Genomic DNA, 12,116 nt, shown 5'->3' on the forward strand with positions numbered 1-12,116 from the left:
ATACTGTTATTTCCATGAAAGACCTCTCTCAGGACCGTCCATGTACCCGAAAAGCTCACTTGTCCGCCTAACTCCTTAAAGGCATCTGAAGTGGTACGGAATTCAGGTGGAATATTCTTATAAGGGATCGTAGATTATGCAGAGAAGGGTGATTCCGTCCATTTCTTCTTAAATGCCGTAAAAACGGCCCGGAAGGTACAGCTTCGAGCGATCCTGTGCGCTAAATTCTACAACGAGTTCGATTGGAGCGCGCCAGCCCTGTGCGGCGAAGCATCTTCCGGGCCGTTTTTTACGCCAATTAGCAAGAAATGGATGGAATCACCCCCTGGCCATAATCTACCATTCCGTATACGAATACTCCACCTGGAATCCGTACCACCTGAGATTCGTAGGGTGATGCTTTCAAACACACTGGGGGAACGGAATTTTAGTTTCAGCGATGAGTCGGTCGAATCGTTTGTTTGATCGTAATTACTGCTTTGTCTAAGTTGATACTAATCTTGTTTACCGAGCCGATATCACCTCGCGACATTTCTTCGGCCTATGAAAAACAACTAGTTTATGCTAGATGTTCCGCTTAACACCGCAGCAGTTAGGGTATCTATGGTATTACTTTCACTTTCATATATTGAATAAATGCAATAACAAGTGCTGCAGCGAAAACCACTTTGGCGTGCGCAACAGCTCAGTGAAAATGATCAGTTTCGACCTTTGTCTGTTTTTTACGGTACTGGAGGAACAGAAAAAAATGATAGCAGAAAATGAGCCACTGCAAATGGCTTATCTCCTCGGATTCAAAACCACTCGAGAGTGTCTGAAAAAGGAAAACTGCTGGAACTTTGCTGAAAAGTCAGGCGAAATTGCTGAAGTTTGATAGTCTTAAAGATTTGCTTAAGAGGATTTAAGAGGCATATTTGCATATCCTAGTAGCAAACATTTGAAATTTTACAAGACGTATCTTTATTTCGTTCTTATTTCCATGCGTGGTTTGCAAAAAGATTTTCCAAAACTCTTTTTACTGAGGGGCGGGTGTAGCGCAGTCTGTAAGAGGTGCCGGAGTGGTTGCACGACCGAGCTTAGGTTCGAATCCGCCGCAGTGCCTTTCATCTCGACGGGATGGACAAACGCCTTTTCTGAGAGCACTTACTTGATTAAACTACTAGCCCCGTCAATCATTGTAGGGTACACGGGCGCTCATAAACCGCAAACGGTTCTCAAATAAAGTCCAACGCGTCAGGGATTGATCAGTGCCGTGCACTTTTATCCTTTATCCTTCTCGACTGTAATAGAGAATTGGATGCAAAAAATCTCAGCTATGATTTTCTGTGAAATTCCAACGACTGTGTGGTCAGCAGTGGGAATTTCGAGCAGCTCACAAAACCAATTAGTTACTCATATTATTGCTCTGTTATTCTGACTACGCGGTTTCCTGGAAATCTCTTAATCAAAAGCGTTACTTCGACAAATATTTCAGGGATGAGATAAGTATTGCTGTATTTAAGACATTTTCTTTGTTTTCAAAGCCGTTCATTCGCAAAATACACCTTAGCTCGTACACTTTCCCAGAAATAATCGAGAATACGCGAGATGTTCTGTAAATAGCTTTAAATAGTGATAAAGTGAATTTTTACGCAATCGAAATTGTACTTGAAGCTAGAAAACTTAGTTCTATATATTTATATCTGGCGCGTTTTAATTTTCTATTTCTCTGCTCCGAAAAGTGAATTTTCCCTTAATGTTTCTGTAACACCACCGTGTCGGAACTTTGATTTTTATCTCAGAGACAAACGTCGTGTAGAACAACCGTCACGGGAAGGGACCACACATCTTGCCCTACAGGTACATGCACATGATACCTAGTTCGATTTTTCTAACCATTTCATCAGTGTTTCGCAACTATTAATTTCCTTCTAGTCATAAGTTGATATTTTCATCGAGTTTAATGTTTTTTTTTTGTGAAACACTGCCGGATATAAGCTGTCTGAATGAACGACGTGTACGTGCATATATCAGAAAGGGAAGCCGTCAATTAAATCCTTGTGCATTGACGAGAGCTCATGCAATCCATGGGAAAAAATCCAAGACATCCTAAATCGAACATATACGTGTAATAAATCCAATCTACTTCTAAGAATTTTATGATTTCTTTAGTGACTCGACCTCGAATTTTTTCTGTTGTCCTTAAACTGAGGTGGTGGTGGTCTTTCTACGTGTCATCAAGCGTTCTCTATTTCTCTGTTCTCTTAAAGAAAAACTGAGAAATTGAAGGGAAAACCATTGTGAATTTCACTCAACGCTACAGTTTTGATGGCTGTCTACCCGTCAAGTAAATTTATGCTACAGCCCCGTAGTCCGACAAACATGCCATCAAGCTGCCATCTGTTCCTTTATTTCGGACATTTTCATCCGGACCATCTTAATCGTTGGTCACACATCAATGACAGCAACCAACAAAATGTAGAAAAACGACTAACATTAATGCTTTATCCAGATAGTTGTAGGCTACACAGCATTCCATTAAAGAGTACTGCACTTGTTCACTACATCATTTAATGCTGATAAGGACATTACATATCTTGAGGTTCAGTGAGCTATCAAACTAGTTTTTACGTATATTTTTTCTGTATATTTTATGTGCATATGACGTTTCAGTGGTTATTCGAGAGTGACGTAATAGATGATTATCTGCTGTAGAGAGACTCAAAGAAATTTACGGTACTTAATATATTACGTAGCCACCGGAACAGTAAAATAAGATATTCATAATCTGACTGGCTAGTGGGAAGCCCATTGAACCCAAATAACTCATTCGCTTGATACATAATCCATTGTGAGCGAAACTACTAGGGAAGGATGTGAATTCCCAGCATACTCGCGATTTCTCGGATATGGGAAGAGATCATAAATTAAGGTAAGCGCTATGTTGGACACAGGAGAGAAGGCATGCAGCAGAAACATCTTCTGATTAAATTAACAATAATATTGATGTGTTTTTTTTTTCGTAATTCAGCTAATTTCAGCTCAAGTTTCGTTTCTCAAGGTAAAAACTACGTTAGAATAAAGTAAGAAATACTTGTAAGATTTTAAGTGGTTAATATTTGCTGATTTTTTCTTGCTATTCACCGTTGACACGGTCAGAATGAGTGAATAACATCGTGTACTCTTTCGGCCAGTCATCATTTTGCCATCAGGTTTCCTGTATCATGTTTCTCCTATTTATTTCTAGCTTTTTTTTGATTTCCACTACCAAAATGTTAAAATTTTCTTCTTCACACGAAATGTTGCAGTTTTCACTGGCAATTTCACCCTAAACACCTTCCTGAGCTAGACTCCAATCTCCTATCTAATCCTAGAGAGAACCCTGCATTTTCTGGTATGTTGTCTTCAATTGTTCACATCTTCGCGTCAAGATTAGAGTCCTGCAGATGAAAGTGTCCCATCCATTACATTTTTTCACATACTCTCCTCCAATAAATCTTTGATCATAGATTCCACCTGTGTTTGACTGCTGCGGTCATCAGCACCTTTTCTGAAAATGGTCCACCCTTCACCCCGCGTTAAGATAGATTTCAGAAACCTCCGATTTTTAACAATGATCAGTAGCATATACGGTGTTCATTTGAAATAGTAAGATTGAGGGTGCATGTACTTCCCAGCCATCTTTTACTTTTGAAGCAATTTCAAAAGGCTTTTGTCCATATCCGTAGTTTGAGGCATTTCTATCAAAATGTAGCGAGAAGGGGAAAAAACTCACTTTGACATACTTCCGTGAACAAGCAATTCCAATCAAATTTTACGGCTTCAACCCATTTATGATCTTAAAGGCAGCATACTAGGAATCTGACCTAGTAAGGGAGTCCGCAAAGCTAGATATCGGGATTGATCCGGTGTGGCTCCGCCCACCTCCCCCTAATCCCCGGTAAAAAAATAAGGCGTGGAAGACGCCGTTTTTACGATGATCTCACTTGCAACGCGCCATCGCCACCGTTTGCACGCGCCGAAGTGGGTCCAAGTGCGAACGGTCGAGGATCAGTGATATCTCCTCACCAGCCTATTCAAATGAAAACCATGAATAGGTCTCTAAGGGGACCGGAACATGTACATGGAAGCGCGTCCTAACATACCTCGTAGGAAATAAAGCGATTCACACGCTGTCTCTGATTAGGTAGAGATAAGCGGAACCATGCGGATTTCGCAATTTACAATGCCATCTCTAGCTTCTTTCGCGGATTCCCTTACGACGCTAGATTCGTAGTATGCTGCCTTAACGACTTACTAGCGTCACTTGCGCTACGACTACTGATTTATACTTTAGAAATACATGTACTTGTCTTCTTTTGTTCAGTCGTTTCCGCTCTGATAAATAATAAACACTGGATATCAATCAAATAAATATATTTTCGTTCAGATTAGTGGAACACTCATCATTTGTTTGAAAATAAAAAACGAATACGCCATCATATGGGATTGTGCCATAGTGACGAGGAAAAGACAGGAGTTGAGAAGAGTAAAGCTATTGACAAGCAGATCAAACAAGGTGCAGCCAGCGATGAAAGAACTGTGAAACTACTACTGCTGGGTAAGCCATGAGTTCTCACATTTCAAGCTAGTTACATTACTTCCTAATTATGTGATGATTTGAGAATATCTACCAATTTGCGCTACAGGAGCTGGAGAATGCGGCAAGAGTACGGTACTGAAGCAGATGCGCATCCTGCACAACAACGGGTTCACGGAGGACGAAATGATGCAGCAGAAACGGGTTGTTTACAATAATACAGTGACAGCGATTCATCAACTCATCAAAGCGATGCAACAACATCAAATAAAGTACACGAGTCCTGAGAGGGAGGTTGGTATTGGTACTTTTTTCGAGAAGTCCCACGATTTTAACTAATTTTGTTTTAGTTCCGTAAATTTGTTTTGCTAGTTAAGGTTGATGCAATGGTCGTACAAGACGTTGTCAAGCAAGGTAAAGAATCCGAACCGTTCACACCGGAGTTAGCTGTTGCTATAAAGGTACCTTATTTATTGCGCTTCAGTAGACATTTAATTGACAGGACACTTCAATCTAACGAGAACAAATTAAGAAGGGGAAATAGAGGAACACTTGGTTAGCCATCCATTCGCCCTACAACTGCCTCATAATTTTAATTCGGGAACTGTTCTCTGACTGCGTTGCACTACTGACCCTGCTACCTTCTGCCAATCATTATTTCAGGATGACGGCTTAGTTTAGACCGATTTTGCACGACCGTTAGATTACAAAATCGTTGAGAATCAGGCGCAACTCTGTCAACTAAAAAATTAACGTACGATGCAAACGTTGATTGCTTGGAAATGTTGCGTTCTACATAAGCGATAACGTTTCAAAAAAATATAAGTACGTTCTTAGACGAATAGTTCAATTATTAATGGAGTGGAATTTAAGGTGTTCTATGCTCTACAATAGTCTACTAAGAATTTTTTTTTTTGCAAAACGACGCAGCCAGCTGAACAGAAGCGATTCCATCCAAGTGGTAAACTTGTAGTGAACATATGGAAAATCTCCGAATGCGTCTCTTTGTTGACACGCAATTTCTATCTACCCCTCCGTCGAGAATTACACAGATTCTTTATTTATTAAAGTGAATTTTTGGATCCAACTAACCTAGGCAAAGCTTAAAACGATCGTCCACTAGAAATCACTCATTACTTAAAAGATTTTCAAATAAAACACAGAGTTCCAGTTAATATCTCTTAACAGAGAATCATGGTCAACGATATAAGAGTAGAAAGTGAAAGAAAATCTAAAACATCTGGTTTAATTTGTTCCGGCATTAGGCCAGGGGTTTTATTGTATTTTTGTAAAGCTGCAAAAGTTGAACTTTCGAAATTTGCTGGAGGTGATACTCGGTTCTCGTAAGATTACTGGTCAGGCAACTTTTATGAGCAGCATCTTTTTGTGAATCTGTTTGTTCATCTTTGACAGCTTATAGCGTCCGGATGAAAGGATAAAAATTTTTCACTTTTTTTTCCCATTTCAAAAAAGTAGCTGTATAAAAATCATAGCTGTAATCTCTCTCGATTTCATTCACGAGCTACTTATTATACAGTGACAAACACGAACGTGTAAGAGGTAATTATATTGTAATGTGCTTTAGTAAAGTGCACACGTGCCGACAATGTTTACATCCTTTCTAACTCACCGTCTTTCAGAAATTATGGGGGGACAAAGCAGTACAAGATGTGTACGAGGAGAAACGATTAGAGTGCCATCTCCACGAAAGCACTCGATTGTGGGTTATTTCAGAACAATAGACATTGATGATGCGATTTAGCCTAGGAAATTCCTTTAATATCTCTAGCTTTCTGGACAGCGTCGATAGGATATCCAATGTGAACTATAAGCCTACAGATCAAGACATACTGTTGACTCGAATAAAAACAACTGGAATAGTGGAAGTGGCATTTGTTATTAAGAAAGTGCATTTCAGGTGAGATTTCTTCTTAGAAAAGAAGGGCTTTTTTTTCGAAAAACCTGCTTTGATTTATTTTAGTGACTACGGTTATACTTAGTCACTGCAATTATGTAGTGACTCCCCACTTGCGAAAAAATAATACTTACCTGGAATATCACTAGTCGCCGTTAAAAAGCGAGCTCCCTTCTTTGAGATTATGGAAGCAAATGGGACTCTTTAGAAGATATGAAAGTGTCCAGAGTGTGTAGAAGGCTTTCTGGTCCAATGTACCCGCCGCAGCGTAGGACGTGTTGAACGTACGATGGGCACTTGCAAACCCCATTTCGGGCCGAAGGCAAACCAATAGGTCAAATCATGTGAATATGGCTAGTTGCTTGTTTCGCCACATCTGTTTTTCTAACCTTCTTTTTGTTAGAGAAACTAATCGGCCATATGTCGCGAGCATCCGCTGTGCACATTGGCCGCAAACGACAGCGAATGATGAAAGGATAGAGACTAACATCTGACGTCACCTCTGACTCTGATCCAGTATCGCTGCAACGATTCCTTATTTGATTAGGGTTTTTTCCAAGAATGCCAATGTTCTCGTTTAAAAACGGCATTGCTGCTGTCCTTAGATCGCCACAAATGCACAAACCGTTCACTTTTTCAAGTCCCTGCTCCTCACTGCCCAGGTTGTTCCCCATTTATTTCTGCCCAACACGACAATTGAATCCTCATCATCAGTCATCGAGGGCTAAACATTAATAGTACGAATCACCAAACAATGGAAAAAAATCGGTAGTAACATTAGCACCAAGGCAGATATCTCGTATAATATAATCCACACCTTGATGAAATTTCGAGTTGTTTCGAGTTATATGTGGAAAAAAACCTTTCAAATTATATATAATAACCACATTTCCGGAAGCTTTTGTTTAAATAGCAGCACATAGACATAATGATACATGGAAACGGCAATTATTTTCGCACCAACATTTGCTTGGAAGTTTTTTCCTACATTTCAATGCACCCCACTCCTAATCAGCTCACCCAAGTATCTCAGAGTGTTCGACGTTGGAGGACAGCGATCAGAGCGAAAAAAGTGGATTCATTGTTTTGAAGACGTCAACGCCATCATATTTATAGCCGCAGTGAGCGAATATGACGAAGTTCTGTTTGAGGATGAGACGACGGTAAGTGATTTTGTTTTCTTCGAGGAAGCAATTCAAAATATCACAGAATACTCTCCAACATGTTCACGGGCGGTTGTCATGCAAACAACGGAGTAGGTAATTGAAATAATACGTCCCGTTTATAATTGCCATAGCGGTTTACTCACATTCCTTATAAATAGGATATTGGTAATATTTGGAGAGGGGCGTCTCTTCAGATTTCGCAACTGATGAACACTAGCATATATTTTTTACTTTGTTCAAGACAAGTATGTGATTACAGTTACCTTTTGTCGCACTAAATCAAAATTAAGAACATCCCTTCAACAACTGCAGGCGCGGGAAAAATTTCGTGAACAGAGGCATAAAACTTTGATCTTTCTTGATTTTTCGCTACTTGATGTTGGTGACGTCAGAACCACGGAAAAAAATCGGTAATAATTACCATCGGTAATAAATAATTAGTGCCAAAGTAGATATCTCCTATAATATAATTTTACCTCTTCGGAGCGTGGAAATTCACACCATCTGTAACAAATCAATCTCATATATCTCATCCAGAACAACACAGTTTGCATCCCATAGGAGCGCACCCGAAACCATGACCCAAACAGCCATAAGGATGACAGGATAGTGGTAACCAACGAGCTGGCTCCGTGACAAGACCTTTGTGGGTTTCGATCTGCGAGGTCATATGCGAGTCGCGTCCTAATCAGTATTAGCGGAGCGATTCTATCACATTATGGCTCGCTAATATCATGGTAATGCTGTTACTAATAAGTAGTCACGACGGGTTGAGCTCTTCTAGTTCCTGGTGCCGCGTGTGGGATGGTAACTAGTTCTGGATGAAGTATTTGAGAGGATTTGTCAAAGATGTCCTGACTTTCCAGACTCCGCCGGAGCCACGACGCCGAAACGTTAGCCGTTGTCGCAAGGATTGTTAGCAATCCTGGCTCTTTCTTGACATTTATAGTAGATGATTTGTTGAACAGTCAACAGTGTGCGGACACATGCTGTAAACAAACCTTAATATGCATAAGAATTTTTGCAGGATGCACCAGCGTTATTGAATACGAAATATTACGTTTTCGCTCCTACGTATGAAAACCTAACTCAGCCAAACATTGAGAGCATATTTTCGTTGTTAGAACACGATTATTTTTCCATCCATTTCATCCACTTATTCTATCTGTCCATTGAGGGACTGAATTAATGCGACTACACGTTCTTGATAGCAGCCTTCAGTAGGTACCAATTACGATGTCTCTTACAGCAAATTCTCGTTCCTCCTTTGCGAATTCCACTCAACAGTTCAACTGGATGAGGGGTTTAAAGGAAAGCCAACATGAGATGTATGGGAAATCGAAGTGTTCTTGTGAGCGACTATTGTACTATCCCCAACATGGAAGCACTGATATGCTTCTGAATGATATTTCTTCAGAAAAATACTCAAAAACAACAGTGAACCAACCGCCTCACAGAAAAAAATTCCTTATAATTCGCCACATTTTGAAGTACTTGCATTCTTTGTCACTAATCATAGCCGATCCACACTTTATCAGATAAATAAGTTCATATCTCTTTAAGTTTACTCCCAGTAAAGCATGAGAAGAACTAACCAACTCATGTCCGAAATACGGTGCATTCAGTAAGGGCTAAAAGACTATATTTGCGACGAAAGTAGTAAATCTAAGTAACTGTAGCTCCACCGTAATACTTAGGCGGACGTATGAAGTAGCTCGAACGTGTGTTTTCCGAACGTTTGGCAGCGTTTGTTCCTAATGTAGCGGTCTGATAATGCAATATTGCAACGTCAGTGACTTTGTTGCCCTTTAGGACTCGTCAAGTAAAATTAAATAACGGGAATATGTGATGACTCAGCGATACAGCACTTGGCTCTTTTGAGATTCAAGAAAAAAATAACGCTTAGGGGGTTTTGCCTTCTATTTTTAAGGGAACTTTTCGATGTGCTCTGTCTTACAGATCTAATTTTATGGGCATTTTCCAATTACTCTCTATTTCAGCCTTCTTTAAAAAAAAACATTCGTGGAATATTGAGACACACGTCAGCCGTTAATAGCTCTTTTATCCGTTCGATTTTCTACAATATTTTTAGGGGAACTTTTCGATTTTCTACAATGAATTAATACGTACAAATTAAAAAAAATTTAAGGGGAATTTAGAAAATCAGAAATAAGATAATACAACCTTTGATATGATGACTAACTTTACAGGGCTCATATCTACAGCATCTGATCACTCGATTGCCTATATATCGTTTTCATAATAACATCTTTGTGAATTGGGTACATAGATTCATGTAACACACGGATTAACACAAATTTTACACTAGAATCAATACGATAAGCCTGCTAAAAACAATTTTAATTAGAAATTATATGACTCCTTCGCCGACCGCAATGAGGGAAGCATTGAAATATCTTAGAAGCTGGTAATGATCCTTCTAGTTATTGATTACTTTACACAGTTCATCAAAGACGAGAACTACTAATTTAGAATCGAATGCTGGAATCGCAACGTTTATTTGAATCGATTTGCAACAGCCGATGGTTCATTAACACGTCCATAATTTTATTTATGAACAAAAAGGATTTGTTCATGGAGAAAATAAAACGTGTTTCGATCAAGACTGCTTTTCCCGAATACACAGGTTTGTCAGAGAGTAATAATCTCTTGTGTCATGAGTTTTACATTTAATGCGCACGCTGACAGCGTGGGGTACCCGATTAGAACTTATCTTGAGAAATTTGAAGAGGAAGGTGTTCGTTTGCCCTGTTTTCCCCAATCGTTTTGAATTTTGTTATTATCGGGAAGCAATGCTATCGACGGCCATAGTTGCCTGATTCCTATGCAGAATGAGTGCCCGTATTGTAGGGTCAAAACGACATGATGCACTACCGTAAACCGTTGCGCTCGAAGCGGTGCGTAGCGGTAGAGGTCGGGTGATCACCCTTGCTGTTACCGTCCACTGCTGTAGTTCGCGATGGTCCCATCTCGATTTCGAACGTAGCCGCTTAAGGGACTGTACCGTGCTTCATGCCGTTTTGACCCAACTATATGTGAATGGACTCAGACAAGCATAGGCGAGCAGAAATTAGTACTACACTAGCCATGGATCTAGAATCCTGTGCCGTACTTTTCCCAACAATTGGTTGCTGTAGAAGATCAAATTGATGACACATGTAAATACTTCGAGCTAGTTCTAGGTCTCGAATCTCGAGGTTAATCCTGAGGGAAGACAGAGAACACTCTCTTTCCGCCAATGACTGAGCAGCAAATGCTTCAACATATGACGAAACGAAATCAGACGCTGTATCTCAGACCATCATAGGTACTCCGAGTTTCCAGAAAAGGTCATTTTCTTCGGAAACACAATTCAGTGTCGCGGCGACCTTTGACAGTACAGAAATGTTTGACAGCCACGATCTTCCAATCACAAAAAGAAGCGTTTTTGCACTTATAGCAAACGAACATTTTGACCCGATATTGGAGAGAGTTATTGAGGACTTCCGGCAAAAGTTTGTTGCAAAGTCATTGGTTCATCACTATGTACCACAGAGTAGAAGTTCCAGAGAAACTTGTTCATCAAAACCTCAAGTTTAACTCTTCCTCAATCTTAGCGTTGAAATGTGGTTTGAGGTAGTTGACCACAGGACCCGGCTGTTTTTGATCGTTAATTCGGGCAAAATTCTAAACCTGTCGCGTTTTGGGTTCTAGTACAGCTGTCGGACTATCTCCATACAATACATACACCTTGTCTGATTTGGCATTTTTTAAACTTTGGCGATCGCGACTTTAAAATAGTGAAGTAGTGAACAATTTTGACACCTCTGTCCCAATGTTTGGTGTGGTAATGTGCTTCCGTAGAAATGTAGACAAAAAGAAACATAGGATGTGCCGAAGAGAACGCTAAATTTTCAGGTCCGCAAACGTATGAGGACTCGATGAAATACATCAAGCAGCGCTTCGAAATGTTGAACCAGAATCCAAAGAAAACTATTTTCGTCCACGAAACATGTGCCACGGACACCGACCAAGTGCAAAAGATTCTCGATTCAGTGATATCGATGATCATACAGCAGAACCTTCACAAAAGTGGTCTCTACTAATGGATCCCTTCACATCTTCGAAATACTCAACTTTTTTTTGTATTTATAGACTCAATTAATGTTTAACACCCTTTGACTTTCTACGCAGTCCACACGCACATCTAGATATTTTCGCTCATGAACTTTTTTGTTTTTGTTTTCTCTTTCTTCGCATGGCCAAATCATACAGTGCTTCTCATGTATTCTTTGGAAGGCAGACGACTTGGTGTCTTTCTCTTCACGCACCACAGAGTCATATCCATGTATGGAGTAACTGATTTGGGACCATTTCGTTAATTTCGCACATAGATTTTATGTTATGTTAAGACTGCTTCTGTACACAGCATAGTTGCAAAATTCTGATTCATCTCAGAACTTGAATTTTTAACTTT

General features: G+C 39.9%; 1 protein-coding gene across 1 annotated transcript; it reads left to right on the top strand.

Annotated features, from left to right (window-relative positions):
- Positions 1–4,461: 4,461 nt before the first annotated feature.
- On the top strand, positions 4,462–11,745 carry RB195_015053 (uncharacterized protein; the record flags this gene model as incomplete). The annotated part of the gene is made up of 8 exons (XM_064205574.1): positions 4,462–4,579; positions 4,668–4,852; positions 4,936–5,019; positions 6,199–6,278; positions 6,348–6,476; positions 7,507–7,636; positions 10,133–10,286; positions 11,558–11,745. 8 exons carry the CDS (start codon positions 4,462–4,464, stop codon positions 11,743–11,745), a joined length of 1,068 nt encoding a protein of 355 aa, XP_064061455.1.
- Positions 11,746–12,116: the final 371 nt, after the last annotated feature.

Source organism: Necator americanus, chromosome V, assembly GCF_031761385.1.
Source record: "Necator americanus strain Aroian chromosome V, whole genome shotgun sequence".
NCBI lineage: Eukaryota > Metazoa > Nematoda > Chromadorea > Rhabditida > Ancylostomatidae > Necator > Necator americanus.